Raw genomic sequence first — 25,548 nt, 5'->3', positions numbered from 1 at the left:
TTTAGGGTTTTATAATTTTCAGTTTTAATTTGAACCTAATGACTGTGGTTTTTAATCTGACAACCCTTTTTCTTTTCTTGTTTAATGTAGTTAATCTTATTACTTTTATTGTATCTTATGACTATCTTATTGTGCACTGGAGGGGTGGGGTATAAGCATTTTAAATAAATAATAAATAAATGATCCCAGAGGTTTCATGTAGATTTTAAAGAGAATTGGAGACAGTATGGAACCTTGTGGAACTCCACACTTCAGTTCTCACTTTGCAGAACAACGGTCTCCAAGCGACACCATCTGGAATCTACCAGAGAGCTAGGAGTGGAACCACTGTAAAACAGTGCCTGCCACCCAATCCCACCTACTTCAGGCAGTCCAGAAGGATACCATGGTTGATGGTATCGAAAGCTGCAGGGAGATCCAAAAGGATCAGCAGAGTCACACTCTCTCTGTTGGCAACCAGTTGGAGATCACCCATCAGGCCCACCAAAGCAGTCTCAACCCCATAGCCCACATGAAAGCCACTTTGAAAGGCGTCTAGATAATCTGCATCATACAAAACTGCCTGAAGCTGAGAGGCCACCACCTGCTCAATTTTCTTGCCCAACCATGGAAGATTAGAAACAGGTCTATAATTAGCTAACTCCAAGGCATCCATTGTAGCTTTCTTCACAGGTGCTCTAATAATAGCCTCCTTTAGCTTGGAATGGAGGCAGAGGCGCTCTAACCCTCGGACCATGGGGACCCAACCTGGTCCTCCATGTTGGGGGGGGGCCCTCCAAATGGCCGGAGGCCTCCGGAGGCCACCCCGCACGCATCTCACCAAACCTCTAGTTTTTGTTTTAAAATTATTACCAGTCCATGGGCAAGGTGTGGCTGCAGCGGGGTGGGGGGGAGCAGAACAGTCCTCCTCTCTCCCCCCCAGTGGGGGCTGGAGCAACACTGGGTCTGTCCGTTCAGGTCAGCATCTCTTTCCAACTCCAAGGCGCGCCTGTGCAGTTGAGATCATTGTAAGCCTGTGCGCCTTGCAGTTGAAAAAAGATGCTGGCCTGAACAGATGGGCCAGGCATCACTCCAGCCCCCGCTGGACTGTTCTGCTCCCCCACTGCAGCCACCCCTCACGCATGGTAATAATTAAAAACAACAAAAACCACAGAGGTTTGGCAATGGGCCCCCCAAAGGACATTTTGAGGGCCTGACGCACACAGGGGGGCCCCTTGCAGCTGGGTAGTCTGGGCACCCAAATCACAGAGGTGTGCCCCTGAATGGAGGGTGTGTGTCCGCACATTGGCCGAATTTGCACTGAAGTCTGTGCAAGATGTTTGAGAGCACTTCACACATGATTTTATGTCCGGGGTTAAAAAAATCCACTTTTTGTGTAGGGGTTTTTGGTTTTTTTTGACAAATGCAGACTTGCAGTGAAGCCTTGCAGTAAACCCACAGTAAAGCCTGCTGTCTGGGAAAGCTCCACGGACACGCTCAATTTTACCTTTCTATCTACCTCTCTCACTCACATCATGTGCTACACTAGCTTTTTGGTTTCAATCCTAAGCATGTTTAATTCAAAGCAGGCAGCAAGTTGTAATCAGAAATATGAGCAATGGACTGCCTTTCTCCTTTAGGAAAACCGACTGAAAATCAGGCCCTTTAATTGTCAAACAGGGATTTTAGCACGCTATTAACACCCCTGATAGTGTTATCTTGTACTTGAAATAATGGACTTTAACTTGGCAAATTCCCACTTCTCCACAAAGTTCGCCAAGGTGATCTGGAGCTTAACTGACCTCACAGGACAGCTGCCTGTATAAAAAGGGATAAACCAATGTACAAAGCTATGTACATTGCTTTGAATTCTTAAGGCGGCCAGTGATTAGGGTACAAATTCAAAGGTAACCCCCACCCCTTCTCACACACATCCCTCACTCTCCAGCACTCTTTGCTAGGGATAAAAATGTGTTTGTTTGTTTGTTCATTTATTTGATGTATATACTGCCCTTCCAAAAATGGCTCAGGGCAGCTTACATCAAAACAAAAACAAAACAATTAAAATCAAAACTGAATCAATTAAACAATTAAGATCATTTAAACATTAAAATAATTCAAAACCAACATTAAAAACATAAAACCATAAATCTAATTAAAAGCCTGGGTGAATAAATGTGTCTTCAGTGCCTTTTTAAAAGTTGCCAGAGATGAGGAGGTTCTTATTTCAACAGGGAGTGCATTCCAAAGTCCAGGGGCAGCAATGGAGAAGGCCCGTTCCTGAGTAGCTGCCAAAGGAGTTGGTGGCAACCGCAGACGGACCTCTCCAGATGATTTTAACAGGCAGTGGGGGGCTCATGGTAAAGGCAATGTTCTCTTAAATACCCAGGCCTAAGCTCTTTAGGGCTTTATAGGTAATAACCAGCACCTTGTATTTTGCCTAGAAACGTATGGGCAGCCAATGTAGTTCTTTCAACCCAGGAGTAATATGGTTTCTCCTAGATGACCCAGAGACTGACCTAGCTGACACATTCTGGACCAACTGCAGTTTCAGGACTACGTACAAAGGCAGCCCCACATAGAGTGCATTGCAGTAATCCAGCCTAGAGGTTACCAGCATACGTAACACCATTTTGAGGTTGTTCATCTCAAGAAACTGCATTTCATCTCAAGAAATGCAGGAGTTTTGAAAAGAGAGAAAGGAAGTACTTCTTCATACAGCACACAAGCTATGGAATTCACTGCTGTAGGATGTAGTGACGATGGCCAGTAGCTTAGACGGCTTTAAAAGGGTAATCCTTGAAGGACAAGGACATCAGTGGCTATTGAACTTGATGACTATATGCTACCTCCAGGTTCAGAGGCAGTTTCTCCGAATACTAGTTGCAGGGAAGCAAGCAACAGTGGGAGAGGAGTATGCCTTCATCTCCTACTTATTGGTTCCCAGAAGCATCTGGTGAGCCACTTTGGAAGACAGGATGCTGGACTAGATAGGCCTTGGCCTGATCCAGCAGGGCTGATCTTGCAGTTTTAAGCAAGAAGTGTTGCAACAAAACTTACTATGGGGAAGAGTGATCTTTGGGGAAATGCAAAAGTAACCCCATCCCTGATGCTCACAACACTGAGGGTGTATGTGTGCACACTAGAAAAGAGGACTACATTCATTCCCTTCCCCACAAGAAGCCACCTTGTTCCAACTCAGGATAAATCCATCACATGACACACACACACCCTGCCCCGCAATCTTGAGTATGCTTACTCAGAAGTTAGTTCCAGTTCTCCAATAAGTGGGTTTAGAATTGTAGCCTGACTGTCTCTCCCTCTGTCTCATATTTCCAATGATTATTTATTTATTGTTAGATTTATATATCGCCTTTCATTAAAACAATCCCAAGGCAGTTTACAGCAAAAATTTAAACACAAGATGGTAAAAAAGACACAGTTAAAATATTAAGTGAAAAATATTAAACAAATCTGATTAAAAAATTAAAACAAAAGCATAAAAGCAATACAGAGTATAAAGAGCAGCAGCAGAGAATCAAATGAATACCTGGGCAAAAAGCCAAGATTTTACACTCTTTCTAAAAGCTGTGATGGAGACCAAGGAGCGAATAGCCACCGGGAGAGCATTCCAGAGTCTGGGGGCAGCAACAGAGAAGGCCCTGTCCCACGTGCATAACAACCGAGCCTCCCTCATTGTTGGCACCCAGAGCAGAGCCCCCTCAGATGACCTCATCAAGTGGGCAGTAACCCTTGGGAGTGGGTGGTCCCACAGGTATCCTGGGCCCAAACCATTAAGGGCTTTAAAGGTCAAAACCAGCACCTTGAATTGGTCCCGTAAACAAACTAGTAGCCAGTGCAGCTCTTTCAAAATGGGTGTGATGTGCGCCCACCCGGCAGCTCTGGACAAAACCCTAGCTGTTGCATTTTGCACTAGCTGCAGTTTCCAGATATTCTTCAAGGGCAGCCTCACATAGAGCACATTACAGTAATCCAGCCATGACGTGACTAAGCCATGATTACAACAGAAATAACATAGGAAGGGAGTAGATAGGTGTCTTTTAGAAAAGAATCTTATCTGCTATACAGGGTAGGAGGCTGGCAGAAAATAATTTCCACACACAATTATCTTTTAGTCTCTTCCCCCTCATTCATTTAGCTAGGTAGGCCAGATCCACCCCATTATGGCTCCTCAACCTACAAGCCCAGGCTTCCCAGACTCCAGCCAAGAAATAATAAAACTAACTAAATCTGTCCAGAAAAATGCAGAGCTCCTTTAACTTGGCTCTTTTCACTTTAGCCTTACTTGTCCAAATACTTAATGGAAAGGTACAGTAAAGAGCTAGGAAACCAGCAGCTAGGAAAGTACAAGGAGAGGCTCTATACTGCACTGACTTTTATTAACCCCACACATAACACAGAATTGCTACTACTATTGTGCAGGTCTCTGCTGCTATGTCTCCGCTCCGTCCCCTTCTTATTGGAGCACATTGGACAAATCCTGGCTGGCTCCAGCCTTCCAATCAGCAAGCAGACACTCACACCCCCTGCTCTGTGCTGGCTTTGAAAATCCTCTGTTATCCTTGCAGCCCCCAGGTACTAAAACTTTCGTTTAAAAAGGCAGTGCTCCAAGTACTAGATGAAGGATTTTACATTTCTCAGAGGAGGTGTGACCCTCACAGGCCCCCTACTTAACTATGGGCTAGGATCCCCTCAGACTGGACTCAGGATGTGTGAGAATGGGCTGCGCGTACCGGCTTTTCTCTGTGTGCGCTTCCCCTTTAAGAAGTGGTTGTTGAAGTGGGAGTCTCCTGCTTTCACACCTTGGGTGGGAAAGAGAGGTGGGACCCCTCGCCTCTGATTGACGGCCTGCCAACCTCAATGGAACGTTGTGTATCCAAACTAGGGAGGGCCAGCGGTCCAATCGGGAGGCGCGCGAGCGCGCCGTAGTACACAGAGCAGCCAATGGGAACGGAGGGTGGGCGGGGGGTAGAGAACATGTTGCAATGTGTCCAACGTGGGTTTGAGTTGGGAAAGCGACGCTTGGGGGGCTGGAAAGTGGTTTTGCGGACGGGAAGGTGGAAAAGGGGAGGGGGAGACGGTGGCTGGCGGTGGGGGTGCCCCGAGAGGATCGCACTAATTGGCTTGGCTGGCAACGCTCGATCTGGGCGCTAGGGCTGGGTATCAGCCCAGGGTAGGCGGGAGTGTGGGAGGTGTTGCTGAGGGGGCCAGAGAAAGCGAGAGGGGAAAGTTGCGGAGGCGGAGATAAAGCGCCGCTTTGCCCGTGCTGGGAAAGGTGTCTGAGCCCCTGGAGGAAGAGGGCAAGAGAGCGGCCCGTTCACTCAGGCAATTAGTGGGGGGAGGAAGTGGTGGCGGTGGCGATGCAGTCACCATCGTCGGCCCGACCCCTGCAGCACTGAGACCTCCCGGTCCTTTCTTGGACCGGAGGCAAGGCGAGTTCTGCAGAGGAGGAAAAGGCGGAGGAACTTTCTAGGGACGCGGATCTGCTCATTCTTTCCAAGGCTCCTCTGAGTGGGTCTTCAGTACTAGCAACAAGGCGATCCTCTGTGGAAGGGACACAGAACCTTCTCAAATTGCAGGATCCAGGCCCTTATTTATTATGCGAGTCGTGATCACCCAGGAGGAGAAGGAGGAGGAAGAGGACTTTTAAGTTGGCGCTGATGCCAAGAGCTTGATTGCTTCGTCCTGCCTTTTCCTTTCTTAGTGGCACTTCTCTCCATCTCGCTGGATGAGCCAGTTTAGGGGTGCTTTCCCGCTGAACCCCCCGCCAAGTACCGCAGCTCCAAAAACTCAAGATCGGCCCCTGAGGAACGTGAGAAGCTGCAGCAGCCTCAGCTGGACTTTGATGGTATAAACTGCTGCCGCCGGAGGCCTAGAGACTGATTGTTTGGTGCAGAGAGATCCAGGCTGAGAAACGTGGACTTCGGCTTAAAAACAAGTTTGGATCCCCAAGCCCGTGTGTGCGGTTGTGGTCCACATTTTTCATCCAGGATACAAAATGGCGCTGCCGGGATGGAGAAAATTGGGGTCTTTAGTGTGTGCTGATTCCTTTTGGACTTTCCTCTTGGTCTTCCAAACGTTCGTGGGATCCGGCTTCTCTGTGGAGTGGCAGCTCTGCAACTCCAGCTGTACGTGCAGTGGTGATCTTCTGGACTGCAGCAACCGGGGGCTAGAAGAAGTTCCTAAGGAACTGCCCACCTGGGCAGTGTATGTGTAAGTCTCTTCGATCTGTAAACTCTGCTCCTCTTTATGATTTTCCTGTTGTTTTTAAATACTTTCCCACCGTCCTGCGTCGTCCCCCACCCCAATCTCCTGCCACTTAAGTCTTCTTTGAAGGGCAATCCCTAACCAAAATTTCCCTTTCTCTTTTGCAGTGTGTGATTAATGTAATGCTTAGGTTTCCCTTTATTGAGGGATCTGGCGGTCGCTAGTTGCTGAGCAACTAGCGGTGTGAGATCCCTTGTGGGGGGCAGAGAGTACTCCTATCCTTGAGGAAAGATCTCAGTGGGAATAGAGGCTGCTCATTCTCCTTGTAGTTAAAAAAGATGTTCAGCAGAATTGCAGACTAAGCCTTTTTAAAAGGGGAAACATCAAATCCTGATCATTAGTGTTTTTATGGGAATTTTGCCACCCAGGCAGTGGGACCTGTGTTCTTTGGGCACCAGGCTGCAGATTTGTGGTGTTCTTAATATTGTGATCACTGAATATATTGACAGTACTCTCACTGACTCTGCTGGAGACTTGGGAGAAATACGTACACATGTAAAGTCAGGCACATTAAAATCCACTCAATGGATTTTTCTGTATGTGTTTGTTCTGAAACAACCTGAATTCAAATACCATGGTCTGAGAAAGACCCAAACTAATTCTGGTTCAGATGTTTCTATGTAAGGATATAAACTCAAATAACCTAAGAATCAGATCAGTAGTTCAGCTAAACATTTGAAAGTTGGTTGACAGTCTGAAGATGTTTGTAACTCTTATCTGCTTTACCTTATCAGACCTGCAAGTCAGTTTAAAACAAAAACTTGTCATAGGACTGGAAAATGAAAAAGATTGTGTACTCTCTGATGATTGAAAATCCATGTTTAGGTCCCAGAAGGACCACATGTTGGTCAAGACTATTCACATTGTACACAAGTTCAGGAAGTTAGAGATAGCCAAACAAGTTGTAGTGTAAAATAATACAGACCCTTGCACAATATATGTTGGTGGTTACATACCAAGCACTGTGTAAACAGCACCTTTGTTATCTTCATTATCATGTGTATTAATATGCTTGAGAGAATAGGTTTTTTAAAATGGTCTCTCTGGCTATCTACAGATATTTAGAACTGGTTCTTATACTTTTGTCTGTCTTTTTTTTTTTTAATGCCCTGCATGAGATTACATATCTCATGTTTCACCTCTAATTCAGTGGTGAAAGTTGGAGGGGCTGTGAATAAAAGGTTGCTGTTTGCCTCTTCAGGACAAAGAATAGTCGTAGTTCTTGTCTGACCCACTTCTTTGTATTTTTAAGGAATTAATAGCCATACTCCAAAGGGAAAAACCAAGAAGATGAATTTTTGGAGTAAAAAAAAGCAAATGGCTTGCAGATGTAGGCCAAATGCCTCCCTTGGGTTGCTGCACACTAGGCCCTTGTTATCTATTAAAACACGTTGGTGAGACTCTCATCCTGCTAATTATTAAAAATGCTTAATTCATGTTGTGTTCAAATTGGGATCCATGATGTAGCCTGACTTGAGGTAAAGATTTTCAAATGTGGATAAAAGAACTTGTGGTTAGTACTGATACTTAGATATTCACTAACTCCTGCCTTCGAGTTCTTATAATTCCACTTAGGTGGAATTATTTCCCATTGACTCCAGTAGCACTTTATTCCAAATAAGTGTTCTTAGGTGTGCAGCCTATGGCATGAAACCTGATAATACCTTCACATTTTCTTCAGTCAGAAGGTGGAAGAGCATTAAAGATTACCTGTGAATGGGTGCTATTCATAAAACTTAAAAGTTTGTACATAGCTGTCTTGAGTTGTCAGATGTTAGATTTACTTTTAAAAATTTTAAAAAATTTTTACCTGGAAAACTAATTCTTCCCATACTGTGTTACGTTATTCCAATAACTGGTGCCTGCTGGCCAGAGCAGAGGCAGAAGGCTTTTTAGAAAGAGCAACTTGAATTTAAAGTATATATAAGTTGAATGTGGTATTTGACTTAAAGATGTCAGAGCAGTTTAACACATTTAACTTGAGAAATGTCAGTATTAGCTGAACAGAATAGGGTGTATCTGCACTGAAAAGGAAGCATCCAGGCAACCTAAGGAGAATAATCTGAACAAAATCGTTCTAGTTGGTCACCATATTGCAGAGGAGCTTAAACATTTGTATACATGAGAGCTGCATCTACAAATACTCCCAAGTGTTGTGTGCCTTTTATACAAATGGAGATCCGGAAGAAGGAGAGGATACTTTTATTTCTCTTGCCAGAAATGAAAATGGTCTCTGAATAATTAGCACACCCATATCCTCTGTTGAAGTTATTCAGTTGAATTCTAGACTTGTTACAGTGCAGTCCTGTGCAACTTTACTCAGAAGTGGATCTCACTGATTTTAGTGCAACTTGCTCCTTAGTAAGCATGCCTAGAATTGCAGCCTCAGATTGCTGTTTACTTCTAGTTAGCCTATTTTATATAAACCACCGTGAAGTGTAGGCTAAGTTCCCTTTAGATGAGAGTGTGAAGGAGAGGGCAAAATGGAATCAATGTGGTCGGATTTTGCTCACATTGGTGAGTGCTGTATTACAGTGGTCACTTTTAATTCAGCTTGATGTCATAATTTAGCTGTCAGTCTCTGGGGTATAATTTCTTTACAACCGCAATAATCATATCAATATCTCAAGTTATTTACCACTGTGCCTTTCAAGTACATAGCAGCCTGGAATATTGTTTTTATGGAAATACATTCCTGCTAACAAGGCAAAGAGGCAATTTTGAAAGCAGTGTCTTCTTGTTTTTAGCAAGGAAACAGCAACTGTCCCTATCCATCCTAGCATGGTATCTCTCCAGTGGCTGTTGCTGGTGTCTCCCTTTATGTGTGGTTATTTTTTAAAAAAAACAAAAACGATCGAGAGCCTGCTTGGGAAAGGGAACTATTGTCTTATTCCTTTTTTGTTATGCAAACTGCCTTGCAAACATTTTTTGGTTTAAAAGGGGTATATAAATATTCTTAATAATATATTCCAAATTCACTGGAAGACCACACTGCTGCTACTACAGATCTGCAAGCCGTCTTTTGACTTTGTGTCAGTGCGATTATTTGCTGATATCTACTTTAGCTATTTCTTGCAATTTGCTCAGTGACACTTCTTTTCCTTCTTTCCAGAAAGATTTAGCATCTGGAAACCTGTACTGTTCTTATTCACTGTCCATGCACACTAGCAAAAAAGCTGAATCGTTAGAACAGAGGCAGCATTAGCTGCCTTGTTCTAATAGAGGATATAGGTGACACTTTATTGCTCCTCATATATGCCAGTTGCATTTTGATAAATTTGTTAAATTTTGTCTTGAGTGTTTACTTGATCAAACTTTAGTTATAACTATTACTACTCATGCACTGAGAGCATGTTTATGACTAAAGCTCCTTCCTATATCTTTACTTCCAGATAGCTACGTCATCTTCATACTGGTGCTTGCATGGGTCCTCAGCTGGTATCTGTGATAGTAATCCCCTTACTGTGTGTCAGAGTGAGTCACAGCCTCTCCATTGACTCCCCTGGAAGAGTAGCCATGCTGGCCAGTTGTAGGAAAAATAGCTATGAGTCCGTTTATTGAGGTACAGTATAGGTTTTGTGTACAGAGTGTAGTTCCTCAAATACATGAAGTGGTCTAGAAACTTTCTGGATCACTGCATGCATCTGAGAATGGGACTTCATGCCATGAAAACTTGGGCAATAGGAAATGTGTTAATCTTTGATATGCCACCGAGATCCGATTTGTTCTCTCTCTCCCTGTGTATGAATTGTGTGTGTGATGGCAAGGCAAACCAAACAAAAAACCCCTATGGTTCTGTGTGCATTTTAACCTATACCTTTGTATCTGGGCCTGCACTAATGCTGGTTTCTTTTCTGAGTATCTCCATCGAGAGTCTAGAAAGAGAAGACTCCACTAATTTGAGGTCTTGCCCATTACAGAACTTGATGAAATTAGGTATCAATTACTTTTCTATATTACACTGTTTAAGAATGGTACTGCATGTTTTAAATCTTCACATAATATTGAACTGTGTCTCAGTACATGGGGAAATACTCTAGTGATCTTATTACATTCCTGCTTTTTGTGAATATTTGTACATAAGTATATTTGAATTTCTTATCCCTAACCTGGGACTTTGATCATTGTATATAATAGTTCTCTGTCATCAGCTTGGTCCATACAAGATTAAAACCAACATAAATCCTTCTTGAGTCTAAAATAGTCTGGGATATGGAGGAAGATTGTGTAAATATGGACAGGTATTCTTTGTGTTTACAAAAATTACAGATTGTGTTTACTGATTACAAATTGAAAATACTTAAAATTACTACAGTCTAAATTGGACTGCTGTCTATATAAAGAGAATCCTATCGTATGACTGAACATACAAATAGCTTGTTCTAAATTCTGCCCTCTCTTTAAGCTGTTACTTCCTTGCAGAAGTGAGTCAGGGCTATACATGGCTGTCTTCATATTAATACTCTCTCTCCCCCATGATGGTCAGATGTAGGTCCTTTAATCCAGAATTGCCTGTTGTCCTAGCAAGCCTCATGAGGCCAAGTCACAAACTTGCAGCCGGCATGCCATTGGCGTTTGTGTCCCTGAGGTGGATGTTGCAACGAGTTTTTTGAATGCATGTGCCAGAATAGGACATTTGCACAAATAACTTTTTAAAATAAAGAAATGTTTCTTGTCATTGCAGGTAAATAATATATCCTTCTCCGTTCCTATATTTGCAACAGCTGTTTGAGGTCAGGCTGAGAACTAACTGCTTTCTGAGGGCCAGGCAATGGTCCTTAACTACAAGTACACAATTTGACCCTTGTTCTTCATTGCTTAGCCACTTCTTCCATTATTCAGGGGTGACCATATAAATCCAGATCTAAGCTGTCAAGATTGTCACTGAACAAACTGTATGGAATACACCTTTTCATGGGGTGTTTTCCCATGTGTATTTGTGGGATTTGGTCCCACTCAAAGCCACAGTGTGGGTGCCAAACATTTAAGACAAAGTCTTAAATAAAACAAAGCTAGCTTGCCCAGGCTTTAGGCAGAGCTCTGTTTACTATGCACTTAAAAAAAAATCTAAATTCACAAAAGTTTAATTTTGTGACCTGTAGGAAGTATGCAAACATGCATATATTTGCTTATTTTGTGTAATTGGTTGTATTTTTGTTTTTTATGGGGATAGTCAAAAGACCTGTCTTTGCCCACCCCACTCACTGGAAATCTTGCCATCACTATGCCTGCAATTTAAATAGGCATTGCTTACATTTTTGAGCCCAAATTTACTGCCATGTGGACTAGAAACTTGCTATTTTTAATGAAAGGTTTGGATCTCCAGGTGTAGAGAACACTTTTGCACTTGAGTGGCGTAACTGCAGTTTATACTTCTGGGTGGATCGTGGTGTGCCTTAGGCCCTAGGGAAGTGACTCCTCCCCCCCCAATGCCCCCAATGCCGTTTGTTCCATCAACACTTTCTGTATTCTCTCACTAATTTTGTAAGTGTTCACCTTTTGGACCAGGAATACAGATACTAGTTCAGCAAAAAATTAGTTGATATGTAGGTGAAAATGATGAATTTCACAGAACAGGCTCTATAACTTGTTCATAAGTGATCTCGAAGTTGATGTAAGCAGCAAAATGGCCAAATCTGCAGATGACACCAAACTATTTAGGGTAGTTAAATCCAGAAGAGATTGTGAGGAGCTCCAAAGGATTTTTCCAAACTGGGGGAATGGGCAACAAAATGGCAGATGCGGTTCAATGTTAACAAGTGTAAAGTGATGCATATTGAGGTAAAAAAACCCCAGCTTTCACATATATGCTGATGGGGTCTGAGCTGTCAGTGACTGACCAGGAGAGGGATCTTGGGGTCATGGTGGACAGCTTGTTGATAGAATCAACTCAGCTGTGAAAAAGGCCATTTCCATGCTAGGGATCATTAGGAAGGTGTTTGAAAATAAAAATGCCCTTATAAAAATCTATGGTGTGGCCACATCTGGAGTACTGTGTACAGCTTTGGTCACCGTATCTTAAGAAGGATATTGTAGAACTGGTAAAGGTGCAGAAGAGGGCAACCAAAATGATCAGGGTCCTGGAGCACCTTCCTTATGAGGCAAGGCTACAGCATCTGGGGCTCTTCACCTTGGAAAAGAGGCCATTAAGGAGAGACATGATCGAGGTGTGTAAAATTATGCATGGAGTGGAGAAAAATGAGAGGGAGAAAAATTTCTCTTTCACCTAACACTAGAACCCTTGAAACTGATTGCCGAGAAATTTAGGACTGACAAAAGGAAGTCGTTTTTCACACAACACATAATCAACCTATGGAATTATCTGCCACAAGATGTGGTGACAGCCAACAACCTGGATGGCTTTAAGAAGGGCTTAGATAACTTCATGGAGGATAGGTCTATCACTGGCTACTAGTCTGAGGGCTATAGGCCATCTTCAGCCTCAGAGGCAGGATGCCTCTAAATACCAGTTGCAGGGGAGTAGCAGTAGGAGAGAGGGCATGCCCTCAGCTCTTGTGTGTGGGCTTCCCATAGGCATCAGGTCAGCCACTGTGTGAAACAGGATGCTGAACTAGATAGGCCTTGGGCCTGACCAAGCAGGGCTCTTCGTATGTTCTTATATGTTGTTTTTGCAGGGGGCATGTTATTAATTTATATATTGTGCAACAAGTCATATCCTGAAATGCACACATACGCATGCACACAGTGACAGCCGTGTGTCTACCTCTGGACTTAGGCTTGGCCACACATGCACTCACACACACACACTTCTCCCTCCCACAAACACCAGCAGTTACTAGGGCCAGAAGGGAGGGACACCACTTCTTATCTCCTATATTGCTTTAATTTTTCACAGAATAACCCTTCAACAGATCTTGTTGGCGGATGTTTACAGATTGACACAGCTGTCTGAAATACACAACAGAGATGGAGTAGGGCCAAATTAGCCGTGAGCTTAAAAGATTTGCAAGAGGCAGATAAAAAGGAGGAGATACTCCAGTTTGGATCGCTGGCTTCAGTTTTTCCTGCCTCTGCTGCAGATAATAACCCATAAGAACACGTACAGACTGTTTTTGGGCATATATGCTTAGAAGTGTCCTACCAAGTTCATTAGAGGCCTACATCTACAGTGGTCATAGAATTGCAGCCAAAGCTTGTTCAAATTTATCCCCAGCCATTAGAGGAGCCTGGTGGATGTCCTAGCAGATTGCTCAAGCAGGACATAATGGAGATGACAGTCTCTCAGTGTTTGTTACTAAAGGTATACTGCCTCTGACCATGGAGGATCCATTTGTATATTTCATGGCTGATAGACATTGATAGTGTTATCCTCCATAAATTTATCTAACTTTTGCACTAAATTTGTGGAGCGCAACCTAATGATAAATGGATGAGTTTGTCAAATATTATCCCTTGATTGTGTCTTCCCTGCCCTTGTTTTTTAAAATTAAGTTTTAAGGGAAGAAGCTAGTAATTTCTACGAACCTTACATGTAAAATGGGCAAGAGGAAGGTTTTAGGCTCTTAAAAAACAGACACACAAAAACTGGCCTGGGAGGGCTGGATCTGTAATTGCCATTTTGATGTTCTCCACACTTTGCACCTGGCATTTGCAAGTGGCAAGCATTCTGTTTCCTCTGCTTTGCAGTCAAGTTTTACACCGTGGATAATGTTCTAATGTAAATCATGCTTCAGACGTTTTATATCTTTTGATGTGTATCCTAGCTTCAAAGCAAGGCACAAAGAAAAGGGGGTGGGGAAGCCCCGAATTGCTCAGTCAGGGGTTTAGTATTTGCAACACACAAAACTTAAAATTCTGTGGCTGTCACAAGCCTGCAGTGAGAATATTTGTTTCAAGTATTAGCATTTGTGGGGGTGGGGTGGGGATAGATTTATAGTATTCAATCTTTATTTGCAGGGTTTTTAAAATCTGATGTCTCATTGCTACCTGTCCTGAGCTTTAGGGGCAGGGTGGCTTAGAAACTCCATAAGTAAATGATTGCTGTCTGTAATTCACATTAGGTGGACTTTGGGTATTGTTTAGAGTCTCAATAAGAGTGAGGCATGCTACCTTGCACAATCAGATAGGGCAGGGAAATTGAATAATAAGCCACCCACAACATTATTCCAATGAGCTGTGCATCTCCCCTCTTCCACAAAGACTGACAGCACTGAGAACAACCTTCATGCACATTGAACTAGGTTGGTAGTTAGATTGTTGGACTAGCACCAGGGAGATCTGGGTTCAGATCCTTCCTCAGCCATGAAGCTCACTAGGCTGAGAGTGAGCCCACCATACTGCACAAGGTTGTTGTGAGAATATATTGGGGAAAGGATTTAAACTACTCTCCTCAGAGAAATGGCAGAATAAAGATGTAGTAAATATAATATTCTAATGTCTTGTTTGTTGCCTTTTTTTTTAAAGCGTAACTGTAGATTAAATTAGAAAGTGAAAAATTTAACCAAACTGGGGCAACTCGTAAAATACTCACCAGTTTTGATTAAGGGATGCCTCCCTGAGAGTGCATTGGAATGTCCTCCTGTGATGTCAGAGCAGGTGCACTCTTGGTGCATCCTCCACCTCATTGAATGGGCTGGGCAGCACTTGTCCAAACCAGCTGTAGTTCTTCTAAAAAACTCTCTCTCTCTCTCTCTCTCACTCTCTCTCTCACTCTCTCTCTGATGGAGGGACATTTTAAATATATTTCAAGAGATCCTTTGCAATTGTCTTCACTTATGGATACGGATCTTGCTAGGAGGTGCTTCAGAGGCAGTTCTGTATCCCTGATTAGGGTCTTTTACAAGTTCTAAACTGAAAAATGTCTGGAAAACCTGAAGGGTAAAGAAAATACTATGGCTGACCCTAGTAAGAAGGAAGTGTGTGTGTGTGGCGGGGGGAGGGGGGAACGAGCATGCTGGTGTGATGCTTGTAGGTAGGGGTAAAGGAAGCTCACTCAAGCTTGGCAATTATGGCTTCATACCCCTAAATCCTATTCAGTATCGCTGAACAAATGGATTGGAATGGAGAATGAGCTGTAATCTCCAAAGAAAGGATTGTTGTGTCGCTCAGCAGGACTAAGAAGAGCATAAGGATTTCTGTTGCCCCTCTATTCTTGTTCATGCTTCCTACTGAAAACATTTCTCGCCTCTTTACTTTTAGTATTAAGCAAGTGACGGGTCTTGTACCATATTTTCCTGTGACCTGGTCTGTTCCTATTAGGATGCAAGAGCGGCATGTTTCCCCTCATTTGTGTTCTCAGAAGGACAGAGCCTGGAGTCCCATGAGCTGGACAAATTCTTAATTTTGTTTGTAAGTTGAAAGACTTGCAGCATGGTCTTAAGCATGTTTACTCAGAGGCAAGTCCCGCTGAGTTGAGTGGAACTTATGAGAAAGCAGGAAACATTCTTACAATTGGCATGCTAGAGAAGGGCCAGTTCACACGCTTCCTTTTGAGGCAGTGAAGTTTGCATGGTTTCATACTTGATTTTTCACAAAGAGAACTCCTTGTGTGAATGACTCCCATATGAATAAAAATGAGACGTTGACATGCCCAAATTTGTGCAGTGGGGTGGTTGTTTGAGTTATGGGCTTGCCCATATAAATGGAATGATACTGCTGTTGGTTCAACGGGGTAGCTATTTTTCACAGACTTCTTTCTCCCTAGAAATCTAGTGACTTTTAATTTCCCCTTGAGTCTTAGAAGAGAGTGAGAACTACCAGTGAAACTGCCTTAGTGACATTCAGGGAAAGCTTGAACAGGGTTTCCCCTCTTGATTTAGGGGGGCAAACCTGTTTATTGGTGTAACTACTAGTCACTAGAAGAAGGTGCTGTCATTCTAATGTTGAGAAGTCCAGGAACCTTTTAAAATCATTGTCTTTGTCTAATATCTTCTGCTTTGGTAGTGAAGCTAGAAATTGGCCAAGGTTTGTAAACATTCCAAATTTAAGAAACAGGAAAGTATGTGAAAGAACTGAGAAGCACTTTAAAAACAACAACCCTGCAACTCATCTGCTTTATGAAAGATTGTTGTGAAAACAAAGAAACAGAAGTTGTGGATCTTGCAGACACAGAGTTTAATTAAACAATAATGCATCAGTAACTGTGTAAGTTATATTATACTTGTTCCAAGGATGTCTGGTTTTGATTACAGTTTAAGTGTGTAGCTGTGACTCAATAGCATACATAATAATAGGTATACATGTCACTATTATTTGAATGAAAGTGCTGATAAGTAAACTATACTAAATAGCCCTCCTTTCATGGTATCCAAGGTGTGATACATATATGATTCTCATCTTGTAAAAATGCATACCTCTGGTAACATACTGAGTGCAAATAAAGCAATAAACAATAAGTTTTCATGTTAATCATATCTGTGAAGGCTTTCCCCACAAGATAATGGTTGTGTGTCTTTCAGGATTTGTATTCCCTTTAGTTTTCCTTCCACATCAATTCAGCAGTGCTGTTTTTCCAAGTGATAATTTGTGACACTTGTTGACATCTGGTGGGATGGAAGGGAATCAGTGAGCATTCCTAAGGAGGCTTAATAAGCCCATTGCTTTGGGAACTTGTTTTCCTTGGCAGTTGGTAAGACATTTTCATGCAGATTGTTCAAATGCATTGTCTTTTGCTGCTGTTGTTTATATGTTCATTATGCACCAAATCCAGTCCTATTTGCATTTTATTCATTTCGTATGAAACTGGATTTAAATGTACTTGTTGGAAATTTAACTTCCTAACGTTAGGGCATAAATCATTTCTGTTGTCACTGTATGTGTTCTGATAGCATTAAAGTGTGATGTGCCAATGACTTTTGCTTTAATTAGCAGCCTTGCTTCTTATTTGAGTGCATGTGTGCTTTGTCTTCTCCATTCAAATCTAGTCACAGGTTTTGACATGCTTTGGTTAGCCTTTGCTGTTCCCCGGAGACCGTGCTTTAATGAGACCTTTGCTGTAGATACGCCTTACCCAGATCTTAGGACCCAGGGCTGCCTGTGCAGCCAGATGGAATACAGATGATCTTTGAAAGCCCCTGCTAGAATGCCAATGTGCTTTTCTATAGTTTATCAGCAATTTTGAAAGAATAGTTACTTGCATCTCTGTTGTGGTGCTCTTGTTTAATGCTTTCTGAAGCACCTTTCAAATGAAAGGGCTTCAGGACCCCAGAGCTAAATCTTCAGGGTCCTTCTTCCTCCTGAGAAACTGTTTGTGGCCTTTTAATAGCACTTGACTTTTCCTCCCCACCGTGATTGCAATTTGAAACGCAAGGGTCACGTACAAAGGGAGCCAAAGCTCAATAGATTGTGTTAATATTCAGAACAATTTACAAAGGGTGAAGTTTGAAAGGTGGAGAATGAATGGTCTTGGGAGATAGAGTTGCAGGGAGGAGCAGTGGGGTGAAGGAAACATTCCCAGGGTAGGAAAACAACCTTCTCTGTAGGCAGTTGAGAAATGAATAGTTCTCACGTGGCCAAACGCAATCCATAACATCTTTGTTCTTGTAAATTTGTTAATTTCTGCATCTGGAAATGCTCAGTACTGCTAAGAAGGGTTAAATATTGAAGCACTATATTTTGTCCTTGCTCTGAGACTTTAGGCTCTAGCAAATATGCTTAAACATATCTGCTCTACAAAGTTGTGCAGACTCCATAACTTCCCCTAAGGGAATATGGGAATTGCCATTCTGGAAGGTGCTGAGAGGTATCTGTTAGAGGCCTGTTGCTCCCTCAGTGAACTAGAATTCCTAGACAAATGGAGAGAACTCAGAAGATCAACTAGTTTAATTTTGTTCTTTATTGTAAGGTGTTCTGAATTGTAGTGTCCTTTAGAGTGCCAGTGTTCAAGTAGTAGATTGCAGCCTGACCAAAGATTAGTCACATCAGGTGTGCACCACAGCTGCTTTTTGGAAAGGGGAGAGAAGAGGTGGGGGGAATGGCAGAAAGATGGACAGAAAATGTAAAAATATGAGATAAAATTTTCAGAGTGGGGCCTTGTGTTAGCAAGCTGGAAGTAAAGCTAAAGCAGATTTGTAAAAAAAGACATATACCTTGCCTTCTGGGATGAAGAAAAATGGTTTCCAGGCATGAAATCTTTGTGAAAGTTGGCCCTTTCTAATACTGTCTGACAAATTAGTAACAGATATAGAGGCTATTCACATGAGTGTGCAAAACCAGGCTTAGGTAACCCAGCCCAGTTTTGCACGCTTGTGTGAACCACCGGGATCGCAGCCAGTCCTGGTAGCTATACAGCGGCAAACCCGCCTAGGTATCCTCTGGCTTAAATGAGGTTAAGGGAGCAAGTACTCCCTTGATCTCATTTTTTGGATCATGTGTCTGTGGTTGGCACACTCAAGGGAGATCCCAGTAATGCACCGCACACTTGTGCAGTGCGTTATTGGGGCTCTGGGGTGTGTGTGTGTGTGTGTGGCAGCGCTTCTCTGAACCCGACCCCCAGAGCTACCAGGCAAGCTGCAGGCGGCCTTTAGGCGAGGCTGGGCAGGCGATCCGCCCACACAGGGAACCTCTACTGATCGTCTGCAGGGAAGGTAAGCTAAGCCCTTCTTCCCCGCAGATAGCCTGCTAGTTCTTCCCACTGATTGTGAGAAGAGCTTCATAGGTAGGCAAGTGGGTTACAGAAGGGTTTTTGGGTGTGCATTTTTGGGGGGGCGGGGGGCGCAAGCGCATACCTTTTGTGGACTTACTTCCACACTGGGTTAAAGGTGGGTCTTGAAGCTAGAAAGGTTTTTTAGTGTGCTTCTTTGTTCTTCCCCTTTGAGTCTAGGCTTTGGGTGGGTAATTGTCACTTGCAAAATAAGAATAATATAACTGATCTCTCAGGGTTTTTATAAGTATTAGTGGGATAAGGAACTGATAAGGAAGTCTTTTTTTCTTCATGGGCATTAGGGATAAGGTAGGTTGTATAAGGTGTACAGTGACACCATGACAATTGTGTATATTTTTCCCTCTGCACTTAATTGCAGCTTGGGGAGCTCTTTAAGTTGGGGAATGGGGACAAGGCGAAAGGATCCCTCAATCCAAGTCACCCCACCTAACAGCTGCTTTTAGCAAAAATAGAAGATGTTGTAAATAAAAAGATACCAAACGGTTGTGGATTTCCTGCATCCCATAATTTGGCCCATAGTTGTGATATCACACTAGTAACAGTCAATACTGTTACAGTCGATAGTGTATATCAGGAGTGGGCAACCTTTGATCTCTATGGTTGAATACATTGTGGCTGGGAATGATGGGACTTTTAGTTCAACAGTAGTGGAAAGCAAAGGTTGCCCACCCCAGGTGTATCTGGTTCTGTTTACTAGATGTGTCCACCTTTTGGTAAATGGAAATACTCTCTTGTACCCAGTATTTAGTCATGGAGTCACTTCCACATGACCTGAACAGTACTGGCAACCATCAGCAGTGTTGTTGCTACAATAAAAGTAGGTTGTGTATGTATATAAGATCTATGACTGGAAGACCCAAGGAGTGCCACCTGTTTAGCAATTACGGTATTTTGGGCTTCTTCTTCTCCGCAATCCCTTTGAGAGCCAATTCACAGTGCAGCAGAGTGATAAGCTTGTATATAAATGTACATATCTCTTCAATATTTTCAGTATACGTATCTCTTCACAGAGTAACATAAAGTGGCGGGATGAGTCCAAACGTTATCAGTGGGGGATGACATCCTAGAAAGAATCATGAGTAACCAACAACAAACCAGAGGGTAGGGCTGACAGAGTCAAGAGTAACAAAAGATGAAAGAAGTCCTTGACAAGTACTCTTTGTTCACATTGTGAGTGCTAATAAAATAATTGCAATCACTCTGTGAAAACCTTGGTCATGTGAATCCACTGGGAATTTGTTTCTGAATTGGCACGTCTCCCACCAGTATCTCTGCCTTCTCAGTAGGGACTTGATTAAGATGTATGGAACAGCATTTGTCTCCTGGGGCTATTGTGGTCAGGCTGCTTGGAATCTCTGCCTTGGATTGTTGTTGGGGAGGGGGGTGGGTTGTTGCAAGAAAAACAACTGGAAGTAGGGTAGGGATTAGGAGGTGGTCTTTTAAAGTGGGAAGATGGAGGAACAAAGGGGCTGTGGATCTAAAATATATCACACTTGCTTCTGTGTACCGTTAAAACACTTGTAGAATATCTGTAGTCTGGGTCTAATCAAGCTAGCTTCATTTGTTCTTTGACACAGATACCTCTTGAATATGTAGAGTGACACATTTAGAAAACAGAACTGACAAACTTGCATAATCTAGGAACTGCAATCCTATAATGAAATTTGCCTTGGAAAATACAGCCCATGCTTACAACTGGAGTCTGGTGAAAATGGTACATGGTAAATGCTGAACTTCAAATGAATGAGCCTATTTTTGAATATTCTTCAGATAAAATGCAAATGCTAGTTCATCCTGTTCCAAAGAAACGTACAGTTCAGAGATGGGAAGAAGCTGATCCATTATGAATTGCTAATGTGGCTTAAGCTGTTCCACTGTGAAGGATAAAAGCCTTGTTTATGGTAGCGTGCTTCACTGTAGTTGCCACCTTGTACAAATGCGCTGAAGAACAGTTCCTGCCCCAAGCAATTTAGTCCAACACAAGATCTAATATTGGTAACTGAGCATGGTGCTCAATCTGCCTATTTTGTTCCATAAGACTGTTCTGTTGAATTGCATGAAAAGAGTAAGGAGATCTGATGTCTGCAGGACTGCATTTAGATAAAGTTGGAACTGGAACTAAATCCAAGCTAACTAGGGACTCATCTGGTATAGCCCAAATCATTTTTTTTGGCAGGGTTTTCTTTGGATATTACCCACAGTGTGCCATTAAACTATAAAGGGAATGATAATCTGATTATATCATCATCTGATGATGATAATGATAAGGAACCAGCATGGTGTAGTGGTTAGAGTGCTGGACTAGGACCGGGGAGACCCAAGTTCAAATCCCCCTTCAGCCATGAGACTTGCTGGATGACTCTGGACCAGTCACTTCTCTCTCAGACTAACCTACTTCACAGGGTTGTTGTGAGGAGAAACTTAAGTCTGTAGTACACCGCTCTGGGCTCCTTGGAGGAAGAGCAGGATATAAAATGTAAATAAATAAATCTCTGGACAAGGCCTGCTGCATATCGTTGGTTCAGCTGATCTGAAGTAGAGCCAGTGTGGAGTACCGTGCCAGACTTCAGCTGCAAAGACTTTGGTTCAGGGCTCTGTCCAGCTACAGAACCTGGTGGCTAACTTCTGACTAACTCCTCGAGGGACTGAGGATGCTCTGGGAGCCCTCACACAACTCCCCCAGTACCCCTGCAGGTGTCCTGTTGCGCAACAACCCTTGGAGTCCAGCGTTTCAGAAGTACTCAGAAAGGCCAGAAACCCATCTCTGGGGCTCTGAAGTGCTTCTGTCATGCAGGAGGACTGGGAGAGTTGTACAAGAGCCCCTGGTGGCGCAGTGGTAAAACTGCCGCCCTGTAACCAGAAGGTTACAAGTTCGATCCTGACCAGGGGCTCAAGGTTGACTCAGCCTTCCATCCTTCCGAGGTCGGTAAAATGAGTACCCAGAATGTTGGGGACAATATGCTAAATCATTGTAAACCGCTTAGAGAGCTCCGGCTATAAAGTGGTATATAAATGTAAGTGCTATTGCTATTGCTGCATCCCCACTGTCCCTCCTAGTGCATGCTTCAATAGTCGGGAAGTCCACCAGTGATTGGGTGGCTTGGACTCTAAGTCAGGCCTGCTCAACCTAGGCCCTCCAGCTGCTGTTTGACTTCAGATCCCATAATCGTCAGCCACAGGGGCCAATAACTAGGGATTATGGGAGTTGTAGGCCAAGATCTGCAAGGTGGAGGGGGGTGAAGTTGAGCAGCCCTGCTCTATCACTGGGTTATTGGTGGATTAGACTCTCGGTCTAAGATGTCTCACAGGGTTGTTTGGATAAAATAGATTCATAAACACGCTAAGGTCACTCACATCACCAGTGTGCCTGGGCTGCCAGGGAGGCTGGCTTCTTTCTGCCTCATTGCAGACGAAAAGGAGGCTCCTCTACATTCTATTGCTCACGCGCCAGACCAGCAGCATGGTGGCGAGTGGGATTGCCGGGATCTGGAGAACTTCCTCCTCCAACATCCCACAATGCACTACACAAGGATCATGGTGTCTTGAGGGATCTCTCCTTTGCCAGGCACACCTGCCACCTGGGTCTATGGATGCTCAGGCTGCAGGCAGCCTGAGCGTCCACACAACCAGGAGGGGTAAGGTTGAAGGGCGTGTGTGCCCTTCTACCACCTTTTGCCTGGGTAAAAAGCCTGGGCTACCCAGTTGAAGATCTCTGGGATTGGAACCGATCCTGGTGCTCCACACAACCAGCCCTACCCAGGTAGGGCTATGCAAGCTTGGCTAGGGCTGGTTATGTGAACAGCCTTACTTATTTGGGAATCCAATTTTTTTGAGACAGGGTGGGATACAAATATCAATTACACTTTCTTAGCTTCTGTTCCCCACATAGTATAAAGTGACTATATTAATGATCTGAACTGCAGGGATTTTAGGATAAATGGGAGCAATGCAATTACCAGGCTATCCATAGCTGTGGTGTGAAGAACATTCCGAAGAAATATGAGATATCTAAAGTTAACATCTGTATTGCATTTTAGAGGGGGTAAATGGTACGCTGCTTGTGGCTATGTATTATTTATTTTTATATGTAAACTGCTTTGAGAACTTTGGTTGAAGAGCGGTATATAAATATTCGTAGTAGTAGCATGGGGCTTTCTTGCCCTCTCCTGAGTGCTGGGTACTCTAGGATGCCCTGAAAACCTAAACCTGAGAGTTGAGGGACCCTCAGGAATTGTGTGGGATGTGGCCTGGAGGGTTGCCAATGGAAGAGGAAGTTGGCAAAAATCCTGTTTCCCTTCTGTGAATGGAAGTGCTGTTCAGCTTATGCAAATTCTAGTTGGGATCCAACTCATAACAACTGCTATTGGGGGTAGTGGTGAATCCTGATTTTAGGATGAATACTTGGATGGATTAATTGATGTATTAGAATGAACTTGTGGAACTGTAATAGTGGAGAAGTAAAGAGAGGAAATAGTCCAGATTTAATGATATGGGTACATTCATTGATGATTAATTTAATATGCATAGGCAAATGTGTGTTTTTAAAAAAGTGTATATTTTTGCATGTATAAAATAATATTTAAACAAATTACTATGATACCTTTTAGTAGCAGTAAAAACAATGATAGAGTTGGAGTGGTACTTATTGTGCTTTACTGAGGCTTTTATTACTATTATTATTTAAAGGAAACATGCTAGCATCGTGTGTGTGTGTGTTTGAGTATGACTGTAATTGTGCCTGTTATTGAAGATGATTGATGTCTTCTCCTTTGCTTGTTTGTCATTCCAGGGTGGCAGTTGCACTGACAGTCAAATTTACCTCTCTTGTTTTCCAGTTATGGAGAAGAGACAGTGGAAGGCATAACAGATTTGAGAGCTGCTGGTCTGCAAATGCTATCAGGGGTAATAAAATGGATATCATAGGAAACTTGCCTGGTTGGAGGCCCTGTGAAATATAACCCCTTAAATGTCTTCCAGTTGTCCAAACACTGCTGCTTCACTCTCTTCCTGCGTGTATGTGTATGAGAGGCTGGTTTCATTGGCTAGTAAAGGAAAAATAGATGAAAATTGGCATTGGGTGGAATTTTGCACGTAGCCCAGACAGCCTGAACCAAAGAAAGCTGGTTTGCCTTCCACAGGTTCACTTTTAAATGGCCTGACTCTTCCTGGTATAAATAAATGGTGAAATTTACTGAGGTGTGTGAGTTCTGTAGACTGATTAGAACTTTCTAAAGGGCTGGTTTGGACACATTTTAGCTAGCTCTCAAATGTGTGGGAAAGGAAGCATGGGTGGGTGTGATGCTCCTCCATCTGACATGCCCTCTCACTGTTGTTTAATTGTGCAGGGATAAAAGTAAAGTTGCACTGTCGAGTTGGTGTCGATTCCTGGCGACCACAGAGCCCTGTGGTTCTTTGGTAGAATACACGAGAGGTTTACCATTGCCATCTCCTGCACAGTATGAGATGCCTTTCAGCATCTTCCTATATCGCTGCTGTACACTATACAGTACACTATAGGTGTTTCCCATAGTCATACCAGCAGGGATTCAAACCAGCAACCTCTTGCTCCCTAGGCAAGTTATTTCCCCTCTGTGTCATTAGGTGGCTATCTTAAAGTAGCTGCCTCCTGAATGATTCAACAGTACAGTAGTGAGATAGCACACTGGATGGGTGAGAAGATACGTACTCCCACTCTCCTCCCCTCCATGTCTGAAAGGGTCAGGCAGACATATTGCCTGAATCTGCCCAGTATCTATGCCAATAGTCTCTTTGAGACTGTCATCCATTGTGTATGTTTGTTTAAGCTGTTCAGTTGCAAAGAGCTTTTGGGGTGTGTTAACCATCCTTGCTTAAAAAACAAAAATAAATAGTGAATCTTACATAGTTTACTTGACTTGATTAAGTCCTGCCTGATACAGTTTGCAGGAAGCTTGAAGGATGTGTGAAGTACTTAATTCACCCCGGTCAAGGCCTGCAGTTGTCCTGTGGCTCAGTATGGATCTTCATGCCTTGTCTGTTATCTTGTGAACTGAGTTCTCAGTCTACACACCTGAACTTGTATGCCCTGCTGTTATAGGTGAGATAACATTCTATTGGACCTATTTGTCCATTCTTCTGCCTATACAAGTTGTTTGCATCGGGGAGACATATTTGTCCAGTAAAATGGAAATATATGAGTAAAAGACAGTGGACAGCATCCAGAAGATATGCTTGGCATGCAAAAGGTCCTAGCTTCAATCCCTGGCATTTTCCAGGCAGGTCTGGGAAAGACCCTTGTCTGAAACCCTGCAGAGCCACTGCTAGTCAATGCAGACAGTACAGAGCTAGATGGACGAATGGGTTGACTCGGGTTAAGGCCGGTTCATGTGTTGTACACTTACCAAGAGAGTAAGGAGAAATAGTTTTTTAGTTGAAAAATATGTGGCTAACTAGTGGTGTATCTTGGTGCTTGTTGAGGGAATCAAAAGAGGCTCCGGCTACAAAAACAAACCCATTTTCAAAAGCCTTCGTTGTAGTGAAGTTCCTCCCAACTTTCTGCATCTTCTTCAGTTTTGCAATGCCTTTTCTGGAATTTGTGACAAGAATTTGAGACCAGGGTGTAGCATTCAAATTGTCTTCCCAATACTTTTGTACTCCTCAAAAGGGTATTGTCTGTCTTT

General features: G+C 43.1%; 1 protein-coding gene across 1 annotated transcript in view; it reads left to right on the top strand.

Annotated features, from left to right (window-relative positions):
• Positions 1–5,020: 5,020 nt before the first annotated feature.
• Positions 5,021–25,548, top strand: part of LRIG1 (leucine rich repeats and immunoglobulin like domains 1) — a 178,585-nt gene continuing 158,057 nt past the window's right edge. Inside the window, exon 1 of the mRNA XM_053295529.1 lies at positions 5,021–6,213. Coding sequence (XP_053151504.1) covers positions 5,999–6,213 — 215 coding nt within the window. The 5' untranslated portion in view covers positions 5,021–5,998. The remainder of the gene's footprint in view (positions 6,214–25,548) is intronic.

This window comes from Hemicordylus capensis, chromosome 2 (assembly GCF_027244095.1).
Source record: "Hemicordylus capensis ecotype Gifberg chromosome 2, rHemCap1.1.pri, whole genome shotgun sequence".
NCBI classification, from domain to species: Eukaryota; Metazoa; Chordata; class Lepidosauria; order Squamata; family Cordylidae; genus Hemicordylus; species Hemicordylus capensis.
This window is presented reverse-complemented; position numbering and strand designations above follow the sequence as displayed.